This window comes from Eptatretus burgeri, chromosome 7 (assembly GCF_056783735.1).
Source record: "Eptatretus burgeri isolate ZD-2024b chromosome 7, Ebu_testis_v1, whole genome shotgun sequence".
Lineage (NCBI taxonomy): Eukaryota > Metazoa > Chordata > Myxini > Myxiniformes > Myxinidae > Eptatretus > Eptatretus burgeri.
In genome coordinates, this window is record NC_140967.1 from 40,512,018 (window position 1) to 40,539,436 (window position 27,419).

Consider the following 27,419-nt stretch of genomic DNA (forward strand, 5'->3'; position numbering starts at 1 on the left):
CAGACTTGAATCCCATTGAAAATCTGTTGAAAGACTTGAAGATTGTCATTCAATGATGCTCCCCATCCAAACTTGAGCAAATCTTCCAGGAAGAATGGGTGAAAATCCCCAAATCTAGATGTTTAAAGCTGATACAGACATACCCAAGAAGACTCGAAGCTGTAACCGCCGTCAAAGGCACTTCTACAAACTATTGACACAGGGGGTTGAATACTTATTGATGCAAGACATTTCAGCTTTTCATATTTAATTCATTTTTAAAATTTCAAAAAACATGTTTTCACTTTCTTATTATGGGTTATTTTTGTGTAGATCGGTGACAATTTTTTTAAATTTAATCCATTTTAAATTCAGGCTGTGACGCAGCAAAATGTGAGAGAAGTCAAGGGGTGTGAATACTTTCTGAAGGCACTGTGATGAGGTTTTGTGCGGTTTCCATCCCAAGTCCTTCAAAAACACTAACTCATTCCACTTTCCCTCACCGCTTGATTGACCCATTTGGGCTCCTTGTGAACATATCATGTGCTGATGGTCTTGTTTGGTGCTGGTGGTCAATATTTTCTGGTGGTCTTGCTGTGGTATGTCTTCCTGATCTTCTTACATCCTTGACTGAACCAGTTGTTATAAGTTTATGGTGACTGTTTTCAATCTTTTTTGGAATCAGTGGCATGTCTTCCTATTCCTTGCTGCTACCATCTGGGAACTGCATTTGCAAACTGCCAAACCTCATACCATGCAGGAATTTGCACTCTTTGAGAAAAAGTTGATCTCTCAGCCATACTGGATCAATCAGTAAGCAAAGAAAATATGATATTAATATTCAATAAACAAGTTTTCAAGCAAAAAACAACAATGTTTCTATATTTCAAATCAGGAGTTAATTATAGATCATCCTGTATCTAAGGATTATTTCCAGATCCGAGTATTATTGAGATCCATAAAATCTGATCACCACAATCCAATTCCACATAACATATTTTGTCGATCTTCATGCAAGTCACCACCCAGTTCATTTGTTTTTTTTTTAGATCCCTCTAATGATGTGAGTTACAAAGAGCATTTGTTTATATTTTGGGCACACGGTTTATGTGGATGTTAATTTTTGGAGCCTTCTGCTTCTCACTTTTCATCTCTTATTTTTGTTTGCAAGAATGCGTCAAAGATTTTTTTTAACCTGTTTTATTTCTCTGATGTTTAACATGTTCGTGGCATGTCATTCAGGAAAAGTGTTCATGTTCAGCTGCTTTGGTCCACGAGGGATCATGTTCCTTCCACAAAAGCCTTATTTCACTGATGGGACATTACGGAATCAGGTATACCTTCCATTTGTTTGATTTTAACCATCATTTTTGCTGCTTGCTCTGTAATGCTTGTGATTTGGTTTATTGATTTTATTTCATATTTTTGTTCCCCACATATATAAAAATAGGACCATCAGCCTATTTTTAATAGGACCATCAGTAGGATGCAAAACATAAAATTTTCAGCCTGTTTGAGGGATGTGCTTTACCGAGTGACGTTCTCGTTTCGTTTCTGTAATCTGAATCGTAGATGGAAAAAATGTATAACAAATGCCTGGCTGTTTCTTAAACAAGCATTTTCAAGCGTAAATTTTTTTTAATGAAATTCTTCCCATGTAGACATGCAATTCTCTGTAAAATAACCCTGCCACCAAAAAAAATGACTACAACCATTCTTTTCCAAGCTTTTACATAATTATATTTGCGACAAAAAAGGTTTAATTTTGTTCAATGATGGGGAAGGATCTTCGACCACTTCTTGGCTTTGGCCACTGTACTTTTGGTTAAATGTCAAGTTACAAACGATTGCTTCTAATCTTCTCTTTATCAACTGAAAGGACAGAGACGGTTTGGCATACAGTTAAATAATTTGGAAATTTTGAGAGCTTTTTTTCAAAAGATGAGAAAACTGAACCCAAAACCTTCTTGAGAGAAAAGTCTCCATAAAGGGAGAAAATTAGAAGAATACAAATGATATGAAGAGGTGTGAGTAGATGATAAATGGGGTTTCTGGGACGCCCATTCAAATGAATGGGTGGAAAGCGAAAAACTCTGACCCAAGCCCCAAAAGCTCAAAATAGGAGACTCATTTTCTCCCCACCTATCCCCTTCCCTCCCATACAAGCAAATGTAAAATTGAGATGATGAAAGATTGAGACTTACTGATGAAAGCACTTCTTCCCTTTCATATTTTCATTCCACTCAAAGAGTGAACCAACGAATATTTGTCCATGTTCTACTTTAGGGAATAACTTAATTTTCTTATAACATTCATTTCCATCGAGTATATTCACAAAGAATAACTTGGAACTTGGTTCTTGGTTTAAGTGTCTTTGTTGAGCAGAAAGGAAATTATAAACTTCTCTTAATGCTCTTATTTGGCCACCTCCTGAACCACATATCATTTTGAGATTGTAGTAAATTGTTTTTCCATTGTTCAATTGATAACCATCAAAGTTTTCAGTCCATTCAAAGATATTTATTTTTTTCTTTACATCCTCCAACTTATTTGTAATTAAATTTATCTGCTTATTTGTTTTTTTTCTACTTTTACCCTGGTTATTTCTTCAATAAGACTTATTTGATATTTCTCACATTCTTTATGTTTCCCATTTAAATACCAAGGCTGATTACATCTCCACTCTTTGGTTTGGTTATTGCTTTGTTCTATCATTTATAAATAAGTAGAGACGGCAGTAGCCTGTTAACATTCCCAACCCAATATCTTAACCCTTATACTTACAACCATAAGGGAGACGATTGATTCCATCCTCAAAAATATATCTTTTATCATCAAAAGCTCCTAATGCTTTCTTATTTATCTCTTCTTTGTATAATTGATGTTTACAACTTCTTATTGTATTCATTTTTCTGTACTCTTCCTTCTTTAAGGTTAAACAGTTGTAATAATGTTTAAAGTTTATTGTTTCCTTGATTATATTTTTCTTTATTTCCTTTAGCTTCTTATCACACCTTTCAATGTTGTTATTATCAATATATGTGAAAGTATAAGACTTTGATCTCAATCCTATAAATTCACTCATGACCTTCCCACCCAATTCATCTTTAAACCTACCAATAACCTTTTTATTCTTTGATGAAAACAACACATCACCTGACTTATAATTACTTGTATCATATATATCAATATTATCAATCATATCCTCATATACATCACTTGTCTTAATTTCTAATATAAATCCATCTATCCATACAAAACAATGACACATTATCCTTATACTTTGATTTTAAATTATTATAGTAATAGTCATACATTAACGACTTTGACAAGTCAAGAATTGATGTTCCTATATAAATAGGTTTATCCATTTCAATACTCTCTTTTTTTTTCAAATGAAAAGCACAAAAGTTCTCTGAAAACACCTCTGCTCACTCAAAACTTGGTCTATTAATTAACTTTGAAGCCTGTTTCTAAGATGCAGCAAGTCTTATGTTTTGTCGATTCCTAACATTTTCCATCGTCTTTCCAAATACAGCATTATTCATTAATTTATAAAAGTCCTTCTCAAAATCTGTTTTTGCTTCTGTTCTCCTTTTTGTATTAAAATAAATATACTTCTTTTACCAATGACTTTGTTTAAATTTCAAAATCCAATGAATTTTCCTCACTCTCAACCCAGCAGATAAGTATTGTCTCAAGTTCCTTTGATGCAAAACACAAATTTCTTTATCATTAATGTCGTAAGTAGTTTTTCTGTTGATTTACCTTTTATATTCAATGACTGTTGGTAATCACTTCACCATTCTTTTCTTGGACTTTCTTTATCAGGGGCATAATGTCGGTCTTTATGTTTGTTATGAAGTTCTTCTGGATATTTTAAATCAACCTCAAAATAATATCCAACTTCAGCTTCATCCAATTCTTTTTGAGAGGAGACAACAATATCTTGTAAAACTTTTTCATAATTTTTTTCTTTAACCCATTTAAGTTTTCCATAAGGTAAAGATTGAGACATAGCCCACCCAAACAAGTTGTTAGCATCATAATACATCAGGTAAGAGTTGTCATTCTTATTATAATCAGGAAGATATTTGTTATTTGCTTTGGCATATCTCTTTGAACATACTTGAGATATTCCTCCTCTTTTAGCCTTCTCTATCATAAAAAGCATATCTATATCACTGATTAATTCCAAATTCTGTTTTGTCATTTTTAACATAGCACTCCAAGCCAAACCAAGGGCTGTGTAATAGTGAGCGGGGTCCAATCCATAAGAATTTTTATTATGACAGACTGTTCTAAAAGTTGATGACATCATGGGATGACACAACAATGGGGTTTTCAGGGTGTGTCTCACATCGGAAATGAGTCGCATTTTTGCTTCGGTTCTCAAGCAGTCTGATCATTTTAACACGAAAATGAAACGGCTTGCTTTGAATGATTTTGAGAAAAACTTACATAAAATAACACATAATGTTGAATTTGGAAAGACCATGAAAAATAAGAGCATTAAGAGAAGTTTATCATTTCATTTCTGCACAACAAAGACCCTTAAACCAAGAACCAAGTTCCAAGTTATTCTTTGTGAATATACTCGATGGAAATGAATGTTATAAGAAAATTAAGTTGTTCCCTAAAGTAGAACATGGCAAATATTCGTTGGTTCGCTCTTTGAGTGGAATGAAAATATGAAAGGGAAGAGGTGCTTTAATCAGTAAATCTCAATCTTTCATAGTCTCAATTTTACATTTGTTTGTATGGGAGGGAGAGGGGATAGGTGGGAAGAAAATGAGTCTCCTATTTTGGGCTTTTTGGGCTTGGGTCAGAAAGTTTTTCCCTTTCCCCCCATTCATTTGAATGGGCATCCCAGAAACCCCATTTATCAGCAACTGGTGTGTATAGGAAATTCATTGCAGGTATGTATACCAGAAGTTTTTGTGAGAGAAAGAGAGACAGAGACAGATACAAATCTTGAATGCTCCAAGTGGCAAAGCTTAAGAAGCAGAATGGGTCGCACACTATCTCAGTAGTTTTGGATATGTCTAAAGTCACCTCGTTTTCTCGTTTGGAATTGAGCACTTTGTGAGAACAATGAGCAGCATATCAAGCTGTTGAGTGACCAAGGTGAAAGCCAAACGGATCCATGATGAAATTCAGAAAAGTGAAGTGACTGCTTACAACTGTAAGTCAGATAAATGGTCAATCGACAATGTATTGATCTTCTCACACTTCCTATGGATTTGACATGATGTTTTCCAAACTGAATGAGAGATGGCCCACAACAAAGGAGCTCTTTTTGAGAGAACAGATTCAAGAAATTGCAAGAACTGTCTTTTTGTCGTTTGAACACCATTTTGGCAGTGGTCAGTGAACACATCAATACTTGGGGAGGAAGGTTCCAGGATGCTGCATTCACCCTGTGTGAGGTAATGCTTCCCGTCGGATCAAATTGCTTATGATTCTGAGATTGTTGCAGGTTCAAATCCCATACACTGTGTTGATTAATTAATTTCCTCTTCATGTGTTAATGCTTATTTAACTACACTTGTCTCCAAATGCCTTTGTCCTATGTGTCATTTCAGTGCATGCACCTCTCTGATCCCTCTCTCTTCTTCTTCTTTCGGCTAGCTCCCGTTAGGGGTCACCACAGCGGATCAACCGTCTCCATTTCACTCTATCCTCCACATCTTCCATTGACACTCCAACCACCCGCATGTCTGTCCTCACTGTATCCATGAACCTCTTCTTTGGCCTTCCTCTTCTCCTCCTGCCTGGTGGCTCCATCTTCAACATCCTTCTCCCGATATACTCCGCTTCCCTCCTGAGCACATGTCCAAACCATCTCAATCTCGCCTCTCTCACTTTGTCTCCAAACCGTCTTCCCAGCGCTGTCCCTCTAGTATACTCATTCCTTATCCTATCCATCCTCGTCACTCCCAACGAGAATCGCAGCATCTTTAACTCTGCCACCTCCAGCTCCGCTTCCTGTCTTTTTGTTAGTGCCACGGCCTCCAAACCATACAACATAGCTGGTCTCACTACCGTCTTATGTACTTTCCCCTTCACTCTTGCAGCTACCCTTCTGTCACAAATCACTCCTGCAACTCTTCTCCACCCACTCCATCCTGCCTGCACTCTCTTTTTCACTTCTCTCCCACACTCTCTGTTACTTTGGACAGTTGATCCCAAGTATTTAAACCCATCCACCTTCCCCACCTCAACTCCTTGCAACCGCACCATACCACCACCCTCCCTCTCATTTACGCACATGTACTCCGTCTTACTCCGACTGACTATCATTCCCCTTCTCTCCAGTGCGTACCTCCACCTCTCGAGGCTCACCTCAGCCTGCTCCCTACTCTCCCTACAGATCATGATGTCATCCGCGAAGATCATAGTCCATGGGGACTCCAGTCTGATCTCGTCCGTCAACCTGTCCATCACCATTGCAAACAGGAAAGGGCTCAGAGTCGATCCTTGGTGCAATCCCACTTTTACCTGAAACCGGTCCGTCATTCCTACCACACACCTCACCGCTGTCACACTGTCCTCGTACATATCCTACACGATCCTCACATACTTCTCCACCACTCCCGACTTCCTCGTACAATGCCACAACTCCTCTCTTGGCACCCTATCATAAGCTTTCTCTAAATCCACAAACACACAATGTAACTCCTTCTGGCCTTCCCTATACTTCTCCATCAACATTCTCAAAGCAAACATCGCATCAGTGGTGCTCTTTCCTGGCATAAACCCATATTGCTGCTCACAGATCATCACCTCTCCTCTCAACCAAGCTTCCACTACTCTTTCCCACAACTTCATGGTGTGGCTTAACAACTTTATCCCTCTGTAATTTCCACAGCTCTGCACATCACCCTTATTCTTGAAAATCGGAACCAGTACACTTAATCTCCACTCCTCCGGCATCCTCTCACTTTCCAAGACTTTATTAAACAATCTGGTTAACAACCCCACTGCCATCTCCTTCTGCCATCTCTCCTAAGCACTTTCATGCCTCCACTGGTATACCATCTGGGCCAACCGCCTTTTCACTTTTCATCCTCTTCATAGCAGTCCTCACTTCATCCTTACTGATCCACCCCACTTCCAGATTCACTATCTCCACCTCTTCCAACCTTCTCTCTCTCTCTCTCATTTTCTTCATTCATCAGCTCCTCAAAGTACTCCATCCACCTTCTCAACACACTCTCCTCGCTCGTCAGCACATTCCCATTTGCGTCCTTTATCACCCTAACCTGCAGCACATACTTCCCAGCTCGGTCCCTCTGTCTTGCCAATCGGTATAAATCCTTTTCCCCTTCTTTTGTATCCAACTTCTCATACAGCTCGTCATATGCCTTTTCCTTGGCCTTTGCCACCTCTCTTTTTGCCTTTCACCGCCACTCCTTGTACTCCTGCCTACTTTCTTCATCTCTCTGACTATCCCACTTCTTTTTCGCCAACCCCTTCTTCCTTATACTTTCCTGTACTTCCTCATTCCACCACCAAGTCTCCTTATCTTCCTTTCTCTGTCCAGATGTCACACCAAGTACCTTCCTAGCTATCTCCCTCACAACTTCTGCTGTCGTTGCCCAATCATCCCACCCATCTTTACCACCATCCAACGCCTGTCTCACCTCCTCCCTAAATTTCACGCAACAGTCTTCCTCCTTCAGCTTCCACCATCTGGTCCTTGGTTCAGCCATCACTCTCTTCCTCAACCTCACCTCTAAAGTCATCCTACAGACCACCAATCGATGCTCTTGAGCTACACTCTCCCCTGCCACCACCTTACGGTCACTAATCTCTTTCAGGTTGCATCTCCTGCTTAAGATGTAATCCACCTGTGTGCACTTTCCTCCACTCTTGTATGTCACCCTGTGTTCCTCCTTCTTCTTGAAATACGTATTTACCACTGCCATTTCCATTCTTTTTGCAAACTCTACCACCATTTGCCCTTCCACATTTCTCTTGTTGAGACCGTACCTACCCATCACCTCCTCATCCTCTTTATTCCCTTCCCCTACATGCCCAATGAAATCTGCTCCAATCACCACTCTTTCATCCTTGGATACACTCTCCACCACTTCATCTAACTCACTCCAGAAATCTTCTTTATACTCCATCTCACACCCCATATGTGGGGCATATGCACTGATGACATTAATCATCACCCCTTCAATTTCCAACTTCACACTCATCACTCGGTCAGACACTCTCCTCACCTCCAATACCCTCTTGACATAATCTTCCTTCAGGATTACCCCGACACCATTTCTCCTCCCATCCACACCATGGTAGAACAGTTTGAAACCACCTCCAATGCTCCTAGCCTTACTCCCCATCCACTTGGTCTCTTGTACACACAGTATGTCCACCTTTCTTCTCTCCATCATATCAGCCAACTCTCGCCCTTTGCCAGTCATCGTCCCAACATTCAGAGTTCCAACTCTCACCTGCACACTTCTACCCTTCCCCCTCTCCCACTGCCTCCGGACACGCCTTCCCCGTCTCCTTCTCCTCCTTCGCCCAGCAGTAGCACAATTTCCACTGGTACCCTGCTGACCACCGGTACCGGTGGCGGTCGTTGGTAACCCGGGCCTCGACCAATCTGGTATGGAAATTCGTTTTGTTGTCCGCATAATGATTTGGCATAGGTTTTTACGCCGGATGCCCTTCCTGACGCAACCCTGGTCGCCTCTTATGACACACAGGGATATGGTACACCTATTCTAACCGTGGCATACACTGGGCCCAGTACAACTGGTGCTCATTTCGCCGACCTCGGAAGGATGGCAGGCTGAGTCAACCCCCTGGTGTTTTCGACTTGGTTTATATATGTATATATATATATATATATATATATATATATATATATATATATATATATATATATATATATATATATATATAAATTCAGTGTCCCAACGGGACTTGAACTCAGGACCTTTTGGGTCCCAAGCCACTGCCCTAACCACTGCGCCAACACCAGGCTTTCACCTCTCTGATCCCTAGACATTGTAAAATAAAAATTTCATTGTAAATTAAAAAGTGTAAATCTTTTGAAATACTTCATTGCCTATCCATAAGTGCTGTTATTATTATTGCTGGTGTCAAATACAACAGTTGTAACTGATTATATTATTGCATGTCAATTACAATTGATTGCACTCGCAATAAAATTACAATGATTTTATTATTGTGCTAGTGTCGATTACAGTGATTAACCCTGATGGTGGCTTAATGGTTAGGTGGTTCGCTTAAGATCTGGTGGTCATATGGCAGCTTAACTGCCGAGGAAGCTATCATTTCTTGAAGCGCGACTGTGTCGCTGATGCAGTGCCCCTCTACCAGTACACACACTGGAACTGGTACTCATTTCGCCGACCTCGGAAGGATGACAGGCTGAGTCAACCCCCTGGTGTATTAATTCAACGGCCGACGGGGATTTAACTCAGGACCCGAGGATCCCAAGCCGCCACCCAAACCACACTGAGCCAACACCAGGCTCACAGCTTAAGATCTAAAGGTCCTGAGTTTGAGCCATGCCAAAAACACAACAGGTGGGTTGAATCAGCCTGTCATACTTCCGAGGTCCCCACAATGAGTACAACCTTTGGGAAAAGGTTAGCCATTCAATTATCCTACATCAGAGTGGCAACATTGTTCAGCTGATCAGGATTGTGCCTCCTGCTACTTAAACTGCCATGGTAGATCGATGTACCTAATGGAGTGAGGATTACCATCCATTCAGTCAATTACAATGATTAATTACTTATCATCCATTACAATATTACATGATCAAAATCATGCCATGTATGATGAGTGTGTATGTTGCTTTATTTTAGAATGTTTAATGTTTTGCTTTTTGTGTTTTACAGGTGACATTTCCACTGCCTGAAATTTTTCCAGTTACAGGTACAATGTAAAAAAAATAAACTGATGTTGTACATAAAAGTTAATTATGCTCGCAAACCATATTTGAAAAAATATGGTATTCTTTTGGTCCCATCTTAATCTCCCCATAATGCTGACCCACACACCTGACCACACACAGTGCTTCATCATGCCAGCCATCAGTCCAAAGCAAATTACTAGGACTGGAGTGGGTACTTGGCTCTTTCACATCTCGGCTTTCATACGTGCAGTTAACGACTCAAATGAACATATAATTTTGGAATATGTGAGTGCATTACCATTAGGAAACATCATTCAAACCTATGGCCTGCAATTCACGGAGCACACACAAACAGAAAATCAATTGGCAGGCACTGATGAAATTATGTATGTTGTGCAAGCTCAATTCAAAGTGTCAAGTGCATGCAACCTGTGAATGAATTGCCTGGAGTGTAAGTTGTTCAGATTTTTAAATTTCATTCACTGCTGTTACCACATTCCAATTGCATTGCAACCAATACAAATTCCCCCAAAAAGATGTAGACTTCACAATTACCTTAAAATCCCCTTAGATTTGCAAATTTTACTGATTATAGTTATTTTGGTGAAATGCTTTGATCCTGTTACCTGCAGTATTAAAACTGGGCCTTGATAAAAGAGAAGAAATGTGCAGGACTCTTTGGCATGTTTCGGTGCCAGGTGGTGTTTGTATTTCTCTACAAGTTGTGTTTTTGATGCCTGATGTTCCTGTTCTTGCCTGCATCCTGTTGCCCATTATTCCTGCAAAATGTTCAAGATGATGGGCAGTGTTGGTGAAGGCATTTGCTTCGCATGGTTCCCAGAAGTGAAACCAGAATGTGAATGTCAAAAGTACCGTTTAGACCTATCGACGTATGAAACCCATGAGGAAATTGCACATTAGTGTACATATATATATATATATATATATATATATATATATATATATATATATATATATATATATACTTTTATATATATATATATTATATATATATATATATATATATACATATATATATATATATATATATATATATATATATATATATATATATATATATATATATATATATATATATATATATATATATATATATATATAGTACATGGAAGATTTGCAGCTCAGGATTAATATTGGTAAAAAAGGTAGCACACTGAGCCTGAGCAGTAAAAGAACAAATTATTTATTAAAGCCTGTCATTTCGACAACAAGCTAGTTCTCTTCCACAGAGGCATGCATTAAGAGTGGTGGTAACACTGCGTTAAGTTCCCTTGGGGACAGCTTGTATCATGGATTGGTTCAAGTCCTTACAAATCTCCCTGCATTCAAATTATTCTGCCACTTTTGTTCACCACTGCTCTTAATGCCTCTGAGGAAGGAAACTAGCTTATTTTTGAAACGTCAAGCTTTCATAAAGAATTTATTATTTTACTATTCAGTATGCTACTTTTTACTGATATATACTGTATATATACACACACACACACACACACACACACACACACACACACACACACACACACACACACACACACACACACACACACACACACACACACACACACACACACACACACACACACACACACACACACACGCGCGCGTTGCATCAAGCTCACCATATTATTTCATTGCAAAATATTTTTGTTTTGTAGAACATGACGATGAACGGATCATTCGTTTTCTCAAGCATGTCGGCTTGGTAAGAGCATTTCTCTTTACCCTGTGTTGGTTTTATGTTGAAAAAACAGTTATACCATTATATTAGCATGTAGACTGTAGAGCAATCCAAAAGGAGTTGGATTGGAAGGGTTGGGATTGGGGCTATTGGTGAGTGACTAATTTTCCAACATTTTCGCATGTGCAATATATTTAAATGACCCTTGAAGGTGTGCAAGTATTTTGCCAGGAAGTAACACGACATTTTCTGTCCTTTTTCCAGTCATGCTTGCTTGGACGAACAGGGGGTCTAGATGAGCCTGTGGAATGGAGCTGGTGAGTACAAGCATTTTAAAAGCTTAGTATAATCAAAACAAAGACCAATTACTGCACCGTAGTCCCAAGTAGGAAGCCAGACATAGCAAAACACACACACACACACACACACACACACACACACACACACACACACACACACACACACACGCATACAAACACACATATGGAGAGTGGAAAAAGGTAGAATGCAACATTTGCATCATTGCATCAATGGCCTACTTTGCTATTTTATAAATCCAGATGCTCGGTGCACGCATGCAATAACTATCAGCAGGAAAACGGTCTTTACATCATAAAATGCCATGATACAACTTGAACCACAGCTCCGGGACACTAATTTGGTCCTCAGATTGAAATCCCCAAATCATACTGAGAAGGGCGTTGATATTTCACCAGATTTTTATTTTCTTTTTTTGTTTTTGGCGTATGTTATCTTTCTCAGTTTTTAATGGGGTTTCTGATATTCACTATAATGACATGTTACATATGCGGTGAAACTGAATTAACATTTTAAAGATTGTAAATAATTTTATTCTTCATTGATTAAATTACAAGGCATCCTCACAAAATAATCACATGCAAACCATGCTGGTGCCACCATTTTGCCTGAAAGATTAACTCTTCCTTTTTACTTTTTCTGGAGCATGATCGGAAGCAACATTTGACTTTGTTGTACTTGTGCTGTGCTCATACAGGTATAATGTATTATCACCTGGAGAGATGCAAAGACTTACCTTCGCTCGCCTTTTTTATCACCAGCCAAAGTTTGTAGGTAGGTGCTGTGGTGGAATTGCCAGTAATCTTTTTATCAAGAATTCCAGTGAATGCTCTCCTGGCATTGCTGATTGGGAGACCATTCATTTGCTATTAAATTATCAGATAAGATACGTAATATTTGTTGAATACTTGTGTGTTGTTAGTTTATTGAGCACATAAAAGTAAAGTCATTTGGTCAAATTTACTTTTAGAATTCTTTTCATTTTGATTTGGATTTTGTTGAGAAAACCATGACTCATGGAATAGCGAGTTGACTATGAGTAAAAAGACAACTTGGTGACAACAGGATCACATTTGAACACAACAAGCAAGGACATGCACTAACAATAAAGAGGGTTCAGTAAGATCGAGGGTTGAATTAGATCTGGTTCACAGGATAGAAAATATTGCAGGTGGGGATGGTGGATGAGCCAAGCTTTGAGGTGCGCCGCATTCTTGAAGCCCTGGAGAAAAGAGTGCAATTGAACCATCTCCAAACGTATTCAACAAAATAAAACCCCTTGAGCTCTTGTTTTTTATTTATATCTGTTCTTTTTCATTGAATATTTTTTCATTTGAATAATGGTTTTGTGGCTGTTGTGGCTCATAATGTATTGTTAGGTGGAAAAAGAGAGAAGGGGATCCATTGCTCGATTGTACTAAGACTTTAGCATGGACTGTGTGAATTGTGTAGCTTAGATTCCCCTTGCAAGAGGATATTTTCCAGAAGTAAGCCTAATGGTAAAATGTGTACCAAGAAGGTGGTTATCATTATCTTAGAACAGCATAGAGTAAAGTTGTATTATGTCTGACCTTCTGTATGGGTGAGGCCAGATGAAGACTTGTGGGCACAAAGGCACCAATAGCGCTATAAATGAACTTTTTAGGACTTTATGGATGCTTTGAAAGCACCACAGACATGGCAATCCTGCTGATTCCTCGCAAAGGACTGGGGGAGGAGCAGCCTTGTGTGCTGAGGGGAGGTCCTGAATGTGGGTGGGGTAGACATTTGTGAGACCGCTGCCCACATCCTATGGGCAGCGGCCAATGGAGTTCAGCCATGGGTGGACCCAAGAGGGATGGTAAAAACTGTTGCACACGCGCGCTCTCTCTCTCTCTCTCTCTCTCTCTCTCTCTCTCTCTCTCTCTCTCTCTCTCTCTCTCTCTCTCTCTCTCTCTCTCTCCCTCTCCCTCTCCCTCTCCCTCTCCCTCTCCCTCTCCCTCTCCCTCTCCCTCTCCCTCTCCCTCTCCCTCTCCCTCTCCCTCTCCCTCTCCCTCTCCCTCTCCCTCTCCCTCTCCCTCTCCCTCTCCCTCTCCCTCTCCCTCTCCCTCTCCCTCTGCCTCTCCCTCTGCCTCTCCCTCTGCCTCTCCCTCTCCCTCTCCCTCTCCCCCTCCCTCTCTCTCTCTCTCTCCCTCTCTCTCTCTCTCTCCCTCTCTCTCTCTCCCTCTCTCTCCCTCTCTCTCCCTCTCTCCCTCACCCTGTTTTTTGGCACTGCTCCTGGAGGACGTGTTAGGTGCTTCCCTCTGCTTGGCCGCCATCTTCTCGTCTTTGTCCCTCATCGTGCTCACTTTTTCTTGCTATTCTTCGTGCCCTGAGCCACACTGCCTTGTGCCACATCATCCTGTAGCCACAATTAGGTGGTGCCAGCCTAAGGTCCTTGCCTTTTTAGTTTCTCTTATCTTCATTGTATGAATCTGGTATTTGCCAGTGCCAATATAGCAGGTTAGACCTTAGTTTCCATTATCGATAAGATTATGTGTTCCTCATTCCCCTTGTTGTGTCAGTCGACCACCAGATCTGTACCTTTTCTTGAGTGTCTTGGCCCCTTTTCACCGAATACTTTATAAATAAAGCTTTTAATTAAAAGAAGCATTTTCCCATGAGAGCACTACCAGGTTTGGCTTCATTTGGGTGATCCTTGGAGAAACGTAGTATCGCTAATTGAATGCTGTGTAGTAAATTTAAACACCATTTTGGTCATTCACCTGGGTCTTATATCCTGGCTCAGTTGGTCCATGTAAGCGGTCCATCTGATACAACACCATTGTTTCTCTTACGAGTACCTAATCAACAAAATTCCCTTAACATTACATCCTCTCTCCAAACGCCAAGCGAATTGGTGTGTGTGTGTGTGTGTGTGTGTGTGTGTGTGTGTGTGTGTGTGTGTGTGTGTGTGTGTGTGTGTGTGTGTGTGTGTTTTTGACTTATCTCCATAATTCGGGTTTCAGAAGGTGGAACGGAGCCCTCCCAAGACTTGAAATATCCACCTTCGTTTCAGTGAAGGATCCTGATTCACGGCCTAATTTGAAGTTGTGTTGTTCTCAGAGTTTTGTCCCGAGGACTCTTTTCAGGATCATCATTGAGCCCTGGACAGGCTCCAACTGTAGTTCGTTTGTGGTAATGTTCCCAGGGATTGTTTAGAGCAATGCTACTCAAAGTGGTGGTACGTGGACCGGTGCCGGTACGTAAGTCATTGACTGCCGGTCTGCGGCGAGTTTCCAGTTTCACATTATATATGTGTATATATATATATATATATATATATATATATATATATATATATATATATATATATATATATATATATATATATATATATATATATATATATACATACAGTAAGTCCTCGCTTTTCGCAAGGGTTGCGTTCCAGGAAAACCTTATGATAAGCGAAACTGTGTTAAACAAAACATATTTTCCCATATAAACCAATGTGTTTAAGGGGGGATGTGTTTTTGGCTCGGAATTTTTTGGACATAAACACAAATAAACAAAACACACTCCTCGAGTAGTGGCGACTTACCCCGAGGCTGGAGGAACGGAGTTGATTGTGGTGGACAAGTCACACTTGCAGAGTGGCAGAATCGTCCCCCTCTTCACTTGACACTGTGCTGTCACTTTCTTCACCAGCGGGAACGGTCTCTTGGCAGCTGGTTGAAGGAGCATCCTGGATGGTGGATGGAGTTGGTGCTGCATCTTTAGGCTTGAAAAATGCATGGAGAGTGGGCTGGATGGCTTTCTTTTTCTTTGCTGCATAAAGTTCCTTGTAGCAACAAAGTCATTAACAACACTGCTAAAATCAGTGCTCTTTTCAAGATTTGGATCTTGCTCGATAACAAATTCTGTGGCACTTTCAAACGAGCTGAGGATTTGGCTGAGGTTTTTCATGGTGAGATGCTCGGATGAAGGTGTCACAGCATCTTCTTCTTCCTCAAGAGTCCACTACTGTTCCAACTCCATAAGATCTTCATTGCTTAAGGGTTCTGCATGAGACTCCAGCAAGTCCTCCACGTCCTCTTCGTCAACCTCTTCAAAACCAGCCTCCTGCGCCAGGTCTACAATTTGACTTGTAATAAACGGAACATCAGCAAACCCCTTGAAATTGTGGACACACTCGGGCCACACTTTCTTTCACACAGCGTTCATTGTGGAGGCACTCGCCTCCGCCCATGAATCCTCAATGTTTTCCAAAGCCATTTTAATGTTGTATGTTCGCCAAAACTCCTTGATTGATAGCTTGTCCTTATCAGTTTTTTGATAAGCTGCAGCATGGTATGCTTAACATAATAGGCTTTAAAAGCAGTAATAACTCCCTGATCCATAGGCTGTAAAAGTGAGGTAGTATTTGGTGGTAAAAATACTACCTGCACGTTTTCACACCAGTCTTCCATTTGCTGAGGATGGGCAGGAGCATTTTCTACAAGCAGCAAAGATTTATTTTCAATGTTGTTCTCCTTGGAGTACTTCTCAACATGATTGGAGAAGTAATTGATCACGTAATCGTGGGTCAATGCCCTCACAAACTACGCGCTTTTTCTTGTATCACAGCAAGAGATAAAGGCATGCGACGTTTAGTTTGATCTTCTATCCACACACATAATAAACGCTTCATGTTGTGCATGGCACCATCTCTCATTCTCGTTAGTGTCGTTGCACTCGAACTGGTCGCAATCTGTGATATTTTCTTTACCTTTGCCGAACTTTGAACACTCGAATGTACAGTCGATGCAGCGATTGCTGTGCGCGGCCGATTTCCGTTGTCCCTTCACCTCGTTCATGTCTTTTAATTATATCCAATTTCACCTTCAATGTGACAGCCTTTCGTTGTCGCTTGAAACGTGGTGTGCTCGGCTAAAGACTTGCGGGTCGCTTGGGATTCATACTGGAAGGTATGCAGGCGAGCGTGAAGAGAATACGTACAGTACAGCATACAGTACATGCGCAGTAAAGTGAAAGTGTGTTGATGCGCTTCCTGTGTGATTGTTGTTTTTTGCAGGCAGTTTGAAACTTTTTTTTTGCGTTTTTCCTTGCAATGACATTACGATAGGCATAAAATGTTTGCGATAATTGAAAAATTGGTCAATAAAACTAAATTACGAATAATCGAAACTACGATATGCGAACTTCCGGTTAGCGAGGACTTACTGTGTGTGTGTATATATATATATATATATATATATATATATATATATATATATATATATATATATATATATATATATATATATATTTGAAATTGTGTTTGTCTGTGACCTTGGGGTGTGTTTCCCCCTCACCAACCCCCTTAGCCTATGACTGCCGGGGGGGAGGGGGAAGGGGGTGTGTTTCCCCCTCACCAACCCCCTTAGCCTATGACTGCCATGGCCCAATAGGGAACTGATACTGTGCTTGCGTCAGACATATGTATAGAAGATTAAATTCTTTCTAAAAGAACCTGGGCAACGCCGGGTGCATTCACCTTGTTATAATATATAACATGCAATGTATAAAATCTTGAAAAATAATATATTTAAGCCGACAAATTCAAAATACGAGAGAGAGAAGTCTATATGTATGTATGTATATGTATGTATGTATATAGTGTTGCGGATTCGCGCCCGCCGGCGTGCGAACGGCCACGTAACTCGAATCGCGGCACGTCGCCCACCGGACGGACAATCCAGTCGTGACCCTCTCGGACTAACGCCGGGAACCAGTCACGGGTGGACCTTTCGGTCTCACCGCGATCGAGCCAATCAGCCCCCGCGTGGGATAGGGTTGCTCGCCAAATTCGACCTACCTAAGTACCCACGCGGAGGGTAGACCGGGCGATCGCACCTCGCCGCAGGTCGACTTCGGACACGGGCCACTTAAGCGACCCGTTCCGTACTATCGGGATAACCGAGCGGTGTTATTCGTCGACCTCGACGGTTCGATTAATTATCGGGCGTATTCAGCCCACTACCAACCCTTTACGTGAAGCAAGATGAGGATTCAAAGAAAGAAATGACAAAGCGAAGCGGGAAACAGTTCGACACAAAGCACATTTATTCGCGACGAACGGAAAGCACACATATTCAATTCCACCAAAAGCACACAGAAAAGAAAAACACAATTCAATTTACACAAAAAGCAAATGTAAAAGCGAAGACACAATGCAGATCTAATACCGACTACCGAGCACACGGCAACACTTATACAATTCTACTTCACAGACGGCGCCGACAACACATACCCAAAACCAAGGAAAAGAATACCCTCAAAGATGAGGCGGGCCTGAGGCCGAGACCGGGTCGGGCCTACCCGTCTGGTGATGAGACGCGGAGCGGCGATGGTGCCTCAACTCCGCGGGCCTCGCGGGCAGTGTCTGGTAGGGGGTGGGAAAGGGGCCCCCTTGGTCGCACTATCTCAGCGCGGGGGGAAACAGGAGGGGGTTGCTGATGCTCGGGGTATAGAGGATTTTTATTATCCCGCGACGAGCGTCTCCACCTCGGCCAGGTCGCGCTGTCGGCCTCCCTGGGGTGCAGCTCCCTGCACGACGCGAGCACCCCCTCGTCTGCCCTCGCCGCCTCTCCACAGTTCCGTCCCCTCCGTTCCGACTTCAACGCACACGACGACCAGCTCCTTCTTGCCAACTCCACCGCCCGCGAAGTCTTGACTCTCTGTTCCCTCTCGACTCTCCTACTCTACTACTCTCCCGACTGCCGAACACGGTCGCTTTTTATCAGCCCCGTGGCTTCGCCCTCTCATCTTTGACCCCCTCCCTTCGACCTTTCACCTCGCTCCCCATTGGCCCGAGAAAAAGTGGGCGTGAATGCTTTTTGATCCATAAATTTGCATATATCGATCGCCCTCCAACGCCCTGGGGGCGGGGCCAATTCGCCCCTCGCTCACCGATTGGACGGCAAAAAGTGGGCGTGTGTCGTTTTTGATCCGTTTTTGAAGCACAAAATCCGTGATTTTGTACACGCTGTTCGGCGCGCGCCCTGCACGAGTCCAACACTGGTACCCACAGGCGGCGCAAGAACGGTGGCGATGCGACGGTTGCGAGGTGTGACGTGAAGGTCGTGGTGGTTGTGGTGAAGCGGTGGTTGGTGGTGGTAACAATGGCGGTTGGTCCAAATTAAAGATAGTAAAAGAAAAACGGCTATCCTGAAGAGTCGCAGCACGCATAAATGACATGTATTCCCACTAGACAACGGGTTTGGGCCTAACTACACATGTACTTACCGAGATACCTCACCTAAGGGACCTGAATGGTGGTTTGCGAATTTGGTAACCACAACAATATATATATATATATATATATATATATATATATATATATATATATATATATATATATATATATATATATATATATATAAAAATGTGTCAACTTTTATTATATTAATTATATTTTAATATTTATCCGGTGTAAATTAATATTACTAAGGATGTTCAAACAATATTTTCTCGGATCATAAACAAATAATAATATGGCACAAATATGGTACCGGTCCCTGGCACATTGGAAAAAAAATACCTGCCGGACTGCCACATCAGAGTTTGAGAAGCACTGGTTTAGAGGATGTTTGTGAGGTTCTTCTTTATCATTCCCATTGCTCCAATTATCACTGGTACATTTTTGTCACTTCAGCTTCCAGGATCTTTTCACTTCATTCTTGAGGTCGTGATGTTTGGGCATTTTCTTGATTACTGCGTTGTTTCGACCAAAATCGCTGGGTACTGAATCCTCAATTGACATTGCCTTATTTTCCTTTTTTGTATCTGAGTGCTATGTCCTGTCGCAGTGCTTTGTTTTCTCTTTCCACGCTGGATGGGGATCATCAGGTCGTGCATGAGCATTATGTCCTTGTTTTTACTGATTGCTTTTGGTTCATGTTTCCATGAGTTTTGTGGTACCAGGATATTGAAATTTCTGCAGATGTGCCAGTGGATTACTCTACATACCGTATAGTGCCTTTGTGTGTACAGCTGTTCGAACATGAGTTTTTTTTTATATCCTACTCTTCCACTGAGGTGGAACAGGTTTCTTTGGTGGCTCGTATTTTCTGTTTCTACCTTTCAGAATATGTACTTGTCCAATTGGCTCAGTCCTGCCATTTTTTTAAAGCCATTCTTTTAGTTGTCTTGCTCTTGGGCATTTATAATGATTCGTTCTCTGTCACAATTGAGCTGACCTCCTCTTTGCCATTCCAGTGATCCTTCTTTGTCTATCCCCAATCTGTTCATCTCTTTTATATATATATATATATATATATATATATATATATATATATATATATATATATATATATATATATATATATATATATATATATATATATATATATATATATATATATATATATATATATTGTTGTGGTTGACCAAATTCGCAAACCACCATTCAGGTCCCTTAGGTGAGATATCTCGGTAAGTATATGTGTAGTTCGGCCCAAACCCGTTGTCTCGAGGGAATAAATGTCATTCATGAGGGCTGCGACTCTTCAGGATAGCCGTTTTTCTTTTACTATCTTTATTTTGGACCAACCGCCATTATTACCACCACCAACCACGTCTCAACAGCCATCACAACAACAACCACCAACCACAACTCCGCTTCACTATCTTTCCGCGGGCGGGCGCGAATCCGCGACACTGGTGTCATACAGGTCGTGCGATACAAACCCATCGCCCTCCTCACGGCACTGGTAAGGGAGAACGGGAAAACGGGCTCTCCTGTCTCCAATTAAATTCACGGGAATCGGTCCAGGGGTGAGAGGAGCGACCCCCGATTCCCTCCAAATTACGAGCGAGCTAAATTAACCCTTTAAGAGAAGCAAGATGGCGTCTCAAGGCGAGCGGGAGCCGGGGGTATTAGAAATGGATGTAGAATGGGTAGAATCCATGGTCCAGGATGGAATCCCCATGCAGGAAATGTTGATTGTGCAGGAACACGGATTCGCCCAACTGAACCCAGAGCCCGAAATGGGTGCGGCAGCGGCCGCGGTGTATGACACCTCCCCTCCCCCTCTCCACCAAAACCAGCCGACCCTTGCCGAAACGGCTCACCCAAGCGCACCCGACATGGCCCAGCTATGCGCCATGCTGGCGGCAATGACAGCAAAGATGGATACAAATACAAATGAAATGAAAAGCATGAACGAAAAGATGGATACAAATACAAATGAAATGAAAAGCATGAACGAAAAGATGGATACAAATACAAATGAAATGAAAAACGAAATGAAAAAAGAAATGAAAGAGCTACGGGGTGAGACGCAGAACATGGGCCGATGCCTGCAGGCGGGCATGAAGGCCTTGACCAGGGAGCTGGGAATGGCGACTCCACGTGTGGGAGCAAACGAGCTGGAAGGGGGTGCAGCGGCTGACAGGCCCGCGGTGGAGGCGGGTGAAAAAATAATTCGGGGGGCGTGTTGGGCGAGGGTCGTGACAGAAGAAGCGACGGTGACCGAAAGGGAAAAATTAAATGGGGAGACCAAAACGTGTGAGACGAGACACGAGGTGACGACAACGGAAATAATAGTTGAGACAAGGGAGGTAAAGGGTGAAGAGGTGACTGCGTTGGCAGTGACGGTAGCCGGGAAGGGAACGATAGAGGGAAGACTGCACGATGAAGACGGGGTAAGTGACGCACACACACACACGGAGGTAGTGGAGGACAATGGGGGTGAGCTGGTGGACTGGGTGGAGGCCCGGTGCCAGCAGCTGGATGGCCTCCTCCAGGAACGAGGGGAGGGAGTATGCCCCCTTGAGGCAAGTCACGACCAGGTGGGTTCGGTCGTGCTTTGCGAGGTCGAGGGGAGGAGTGCTGCGAACGGGTGCACGGAGAGCTTGGGGGGTATAGAGGCCCCGGAGACCCTTGTGGGGACACGAATCCCCAGTGTGGTTGTCCCTGTGTGTGTGGTGCAAGGCGTGAGTGCGTCCCCGTGTGTGGAAGCGACCCCGTGTGTGAGTGGTGTGGTGGCGATGGTGCCGGAGTACGTGCTTCCCAGCACGCCGTGTGTGGATGAGGCACCGTGTGTGGAAGAGGCCGTGTGTGTGGATGAAACGGCCAGTGTGGATGAGGAACCGCGGTTGAGTGCCCCCGCGTGTGTGAGTGAACGGCCGTGTGCAAGGTCGCTGTGTGCAAGGGAGACCGTGTGTGTGAGAGAGCGGTATGTGAGGGAGATGTCGGTTGGCATGCGGGAGCACGCAGCCGCGTCTCCCGGTGTGAATGTAATGGAATGGAGTGTGAGCGTCGTAACACGCAGGTGTGCGTGTGTTGAATGGCGACGACGACGGCGGCATGGGAAGAAAGAAAGCCGAGTAGCGGCTGTAGTTGTTTCGGGGACCGTGCCGGGTTCACCCAGCAGGGAGCACGCGGTCCGTGCTGTGCAACGCACGAGACCACCACGTGCTCGCTTGCGAGAGTGAAGTCCCGGTCCGGAAACGCACGTGGTGGATTTGCCGATCCCGCGGACGGACAAAGTTTAGGCAGGATAATGGATTTGGACCGGACGGGTTCTCCACGCGATCGTGTGTGTTAAGCTCCAACGGGAAAAGCACATGTGTTCGCGTGGGGAACCCCTCGAGACGTGGGGCTTGTGTTTTTTTTTTTTATGCGCACGGTGACGCCATGGCTGCACGTGGGGTTGGAATCCGGCAGGAGGGGTATCCCTGCCGGATGGTACCGTCCAAGGAGGGACGAGGAACACGTGCAGCTGCATGACGTCACGGGCAGGTGTAAAGGGCGCGAGTTTCCGCGCAGGTGCTGCGCATGGAAAAAAAAAAAAACAGCAAGCCTCACTTTCGGGTGCACAGGATTCCTGGGCAAGGGGTGGAAGACCCCCTTACCCTAGGGCACAGGATGGAAACTAGTTAGGGGGAAGGGTTAGCTTAGTTAGACCGACTTCATGGGGCAGGGGTAAGTCCTCATGGAGTCCGTGGAATGGATTAGTTAGAGGGATTTAGATGAGCTTTAGGTGGGGAAATAAAAGTTATTTGGGACATTTGAGAACAGTGACAGACAGTGAATGTGTAGAGGGGACGTAGTTTAGCTACGTAGGTTAAAAGGAACGTGCTGTAGTTTAAGGGACGACGTGGGAGCACGAGTTAGTTAGGGGATGCAGATAGAAGGATGGCAGAGTTCAGCGGTGTGTGTTGAAGAGTTGTGGGTTGTGAGGTGAGTACGTGTACATGTTGAGTGAGTGAGGCCAGCGGGTCTGTGTGTATGGAGCGAATGGGGAATGCATGGTGCGATGAGTGATTGGGGGGAGGAGTGACTCCCGCCCAAGGGACCCCGGGGTCAGTGTAGAGTGAGTTAGCTGGGTTAGTCAAATTGAAAAATGGAGGTCGTTTTGTTGTTGGTGGGAAAGTAGGCTCGAGACCCATTTGGAGGGGTGCAGGAGCCCTGTTGACGGGCTTGGGAGCGTGGCTGCGAAAGGTGAGTATCGCTGAGTGGGTACCCCGGGCACCAGGCTAGTCGGCCGTGGTAGGCCAAGGGCCCATGGGGGGCCGGGATAGCGTAGTGGGCACGGGTGCGCCTGCTTGGTGCGGGGGCCCGGGGCGCCATTAGCCGCGTGGGCAGTGTTGTGGGCAAGGGTGACCCTCAGAAAGGGGCCTGGGAAGCCAGCCTGCCACGTGTGCGTTTCAGGGGAGGTGCCATGGGGGGCACTCCCCGGTGTTAGGGAGCTGGTAGGCTCGGAGGCAGTGTAGTGCCCGGGGGTGCCATCGTCGGAGAATCGGCAGAGGGTCGTGCCTGCCAAAGGGAGCCACGTGTCCCAGCCATGAGACTGTGTGAGGGCACGGAGAGAAAATTGGGGGGCGAGGCCCGAAATTGTGAGGACACCAACACAGGCGACGGGAATCTGGGTTGTTAGAACCAATAGTTTAAGCGAGAGGCGCTTGTTGAAAGCCCCGGGGTAGTTTAACAGTTAAATGGATAGGGTAGATAGGAAGTGTGTGTACCCCTCCGCACCATCCATCCCCTCGCTCTCGTTGTGGGCCGCTGGACCCACTTTGGGTTAGATCGCCGAACTCTGGGGAGGCCAACCTGAGGCTTCGTTGGGCCTCGACACAGGACGTTAGCTCTCCCTTATTCCCCTCCGGGAAGGGAACGTAGGGGTGGGGAGTAGGCTAGGTGACAGGATAGGTTAGCCGAACAAGGACAGTAAAGGGGGTTAGGGGACGATTTATAGTGGGGAAGTAAAATAAAAAAATAAGTTGGGGCTAAATTGGGGTTTGACAAATTAAGGGAGTGGGTATGTACAGTGACAGGCAAAGGCGATAGGTTGGGAGGGAGACAGGTAGGTAGGTCCGAGCCTGCCTTCCAAGTGGCCAGCACCACCGCACTCCCTCCACCAACCTCCACTGAACGGCAAAGGCTGGCCAGCTTCATCTGCTGGCTGTGTTACTGCAAGGCCTGTGCCGGCCCACTTCATCTGCCGGCTGGCTGTTTTTCTTCAAGGCCTGTGCCGGCCCACTTCATCGGCAGCTGTTGTGTTGCTGCAAGGCCTTTGCCGGCCGGATCATCTGCAGCTGTGGTACTTCAAGGCCTGTGCCGGCCAGTTCATCTGCCGGCTGTGTTTGCCTGCAACGGCCTTCTTCTGCGGGCTGTGTTTGCCTGCTACCTTTGCCATGCCATGCCCACTGCCCCTGTTCACCAGCCCCGTTCAATTTTTGCTTTGCCCCCCCCTGTTCATTGCCATGTGCGCCAGGATCAAGGCAACAGTTTGCACGCTGCAAGAACTGCCCTGTTGGCAGCTACAACACGGGCCTGCAGTGGCGGCCCGTGCACCGTGTTTGTGTTCATCCATACATTCGTTGTGTTCATTGCGTGTGCCACTTGAGCTGGCACGGAGACTGCGTTGTGCAGCCCATGCACCGTTGTGGTTCACTGCGTTCAGTTCAAACCATTCATCCATCCATTCGTGTGTTCATTGCATGTGCCACTTGAGCTGGCACGGAGACTACGTTTGTGCAGCCCATGCACCGTTGTGGTTCACTGCGTTCAGTTCAGAAGGGAAGGCCTTGGACTGCGTGTGAGCAGCCAGCCACGTTCCCTGTCACCTGCATTGTTTTGAGCCAGAGACTGCATGCGAGCAGCCTGGCTCCCTGCTAACTGCTTTTCTTTTGCAGAGTTCATTGATCCTGGGCCATGGTTTAGTGTAAAATTTGTAAGTTAAGGTAAGATGTACTGTAAATATGAGTGCGCCCCCGGCATGTTTGTCTTAGCGCCGGCAATTTTATTTAAGTCGTCCGTGTGAGTGAGTTTGTTTAGGTAGTTACTCAGCCCTTAGGTTATTTATTTTGGGGACACGAATACCATGAATGTCGCACTCAGGGATCCGTAGGTAAAATGTACTAGGGGAAAACTACACATGATGGCACACGAAAATTTGACGACTCGGGACGAGTCTGTAAAAAGGGGAGGGGGTAGTGTTGTGGTTGACCACATTCGCAAACCACCATTCAGGTCCCTTAGGTGAGATATCTCGGTAAGTATATGTGTAGTTAGGCCCAAACCCGTTGTCTGGAGGGAATAAATGTCATTCATGAGGGCTGCGACTCTTCAGGATAGCCGTTTTTCTTTTACTATCTTTATTTTGGACCAACCGCCATTATTACCACCACCAACCACGTCTCAACAGCCATCACAACAACAACCACCAACCACAACGCCGCTTCACCACAACCGCCACGACCTTTACCGTCACAACTCGCCACCATCGCATCACCGTCATCTCGCGCCACTCGTGGGCACCGATGCTGGACTCGTGTAGAGCGCGCACCGAGCAGCGTGTTCAAAAGCATCGCGGACTTTCCGCAGAAAAACGGATCAAAAACGACTCACGCCCACTTTTGTTCCGTCCAATCGGTGAGCGAGGGGCGATTTGGCCCCGCCTCCAGGGTGTTGGAGGGCGGTCGCTATATGCAAATTCATGGATCAAAAAGCATTCACGCCCACTTTTCCTCGGGCCAATGGGGAGCCAGCAAGAGAGGTGAAAGGTCGGAGGCAGAGGGTCAAAGATGAAGGAGCGAGGCCACGGGGGATATAAGGGGCCGCGTTCGTCAGTTCGCAGTTCAGTTCAGTTCGCAGGAGGAAGAGTTCGCAGTTGGAAGTGAAGAAGCAGTTCGCAGTTCAGTGCAGTTGGGAGTTCGCGGAGTCGGAGTGAAGAGGACGGAGCTGTGGAGAGGCGGCGACGGCAAAGGCAGACGAGGAGGTGCTCGCGTCGGATTCGGGGAACTGCGGAGAGAAAGGCCGGCGGCGCGACCGAGGTCGTGGTGGAGACGCTCGTCGCGGGACCCGCGATTTTGTGAAATCCTCCTTTCCCCGAGCATCAGCAACCCCCTCCTGTTTCCCCCCGCGCTGAGATAGTGCGACAAAAGGGGGCCCCCTTCCCACCCCCTACCAGACACTGTCCGCGAGGCCCGCGGAGTTGAAGCACCACCGCCGCTCCGCGTCTCATCATCAGACGGGTAGGCCCGACACGGTCTCGGCCCCAGGCCCGCCTACCCCCTCATCCTGGAGGGTGGTTCTCTTTTCTTTTGCTTTGGGAATGCGTGTTGTCGGCGCCGTCTGTGAAGTAAAATTGTATAAGTGTTGCCGTGTGCTCGCGTAGTCGGTATTAGATCTGCATTGTCGCATTTGCTTTTTGTCTTCTTCTTTTCCATGTGCTTTTGGTGGAATTGTACATGTGTGCTTTCCGTTCATCGCGAAATAAATGTGCTTATTATTGAACTGTTTTCCCGCTTCGCTTCGTCATTTCTTTCATTGCATCCTCATCTTGCTTCACGTAAAGGGTTGGTCGTGGGTTAAGACGCCCGATAATTAATCCAACCGTCGAGGTCGACGAATAACACCGCTCGGTTATCCCGATAGTACGGAACGGGTCGCTTAAGTGGCCCGTGTCCGAAGTCGACCTGCGGCGAGGTGCGATCGCCCGGTCTACCCTCCGTGTGGGTACTTAGGTAGGTCGAATTTGGCGAGCAACCCTATCCCACGCGGGGGCCGATTGGCTCGATCGCGGTGAGACCGAAAGGTCCACCCGTGACTGGTTCCCGGCGTTAGTCCGAGAGGGTCACGACTGGATTGTCCGTCCGGTGGGCGACGTGCCGCGATTCGAGTTACGTGGCTGTTCGCACGCCGGCGGGCGCGAATCCGCGACAATATATATATATATATATATATATATATATATATATATATATATATATATATATATATATATATATATATATATATATATATATATATATGTATATATCGGTTGTCGGAACCGCATGCATACAACAGATAGGTGTCCCAAGACAGTTATCCCATTATTATACGTGTAGATAGTTCCCTTCCTTTTGTTTAGCGGGACAACAAGGGAGTGCATTGCGATCTAACAGCCAGGGTTGCTCAAATCATTTTCTCCTTCATTTCGTCCCTACTCTTCTTTTCATCTGATTATTCCTGAGTTAAATCAGCCACATGCGCCTTCGCTGTAAGCTGGGGCCTCATGGAAG

At 44.6% G+C, this 27,419-nt stretch overlaps 1 protein-coding gene across 3 annotated transcripts in view; it reads left to right on the forward strand.

The window, feature by feature from the left end:
• Window positions 1–27,419, forward strand: part of ABCD4 (ATP binding cassette subfamily D member 4) — a 120,839-nt gene that overhangs the window by 78,560 nt on the left and 14,860 nt on the right. For all 3 annotated transcript variants that reach the window (XM_085888106.1, XM_085888105.1, XM_085888104.1), the window contains exons 13-17: window positions 1,222–1,313; window positions 9,870–9,906; window positions 11,563–11,609; window positions 11,850–11,902; window positions 12,601–12,677. In XM_085888106.1, coding sequence (XP_085744232.1) covers window positions 1,222–1,313; window positions 9,870–9,906; window positions 11,563–11,609; window positions 11,850–11,902; window positions 12,601–12,677 — 306 coding nt within the window. The remainder of the gene's footprint in view (window positions 1–1,221; window positions 1,314–9,869; window positions 9,907–11,562; window positions 11,610–11,849; window positions 11,903–12,600; window positions 12,678–27,419) is intronic.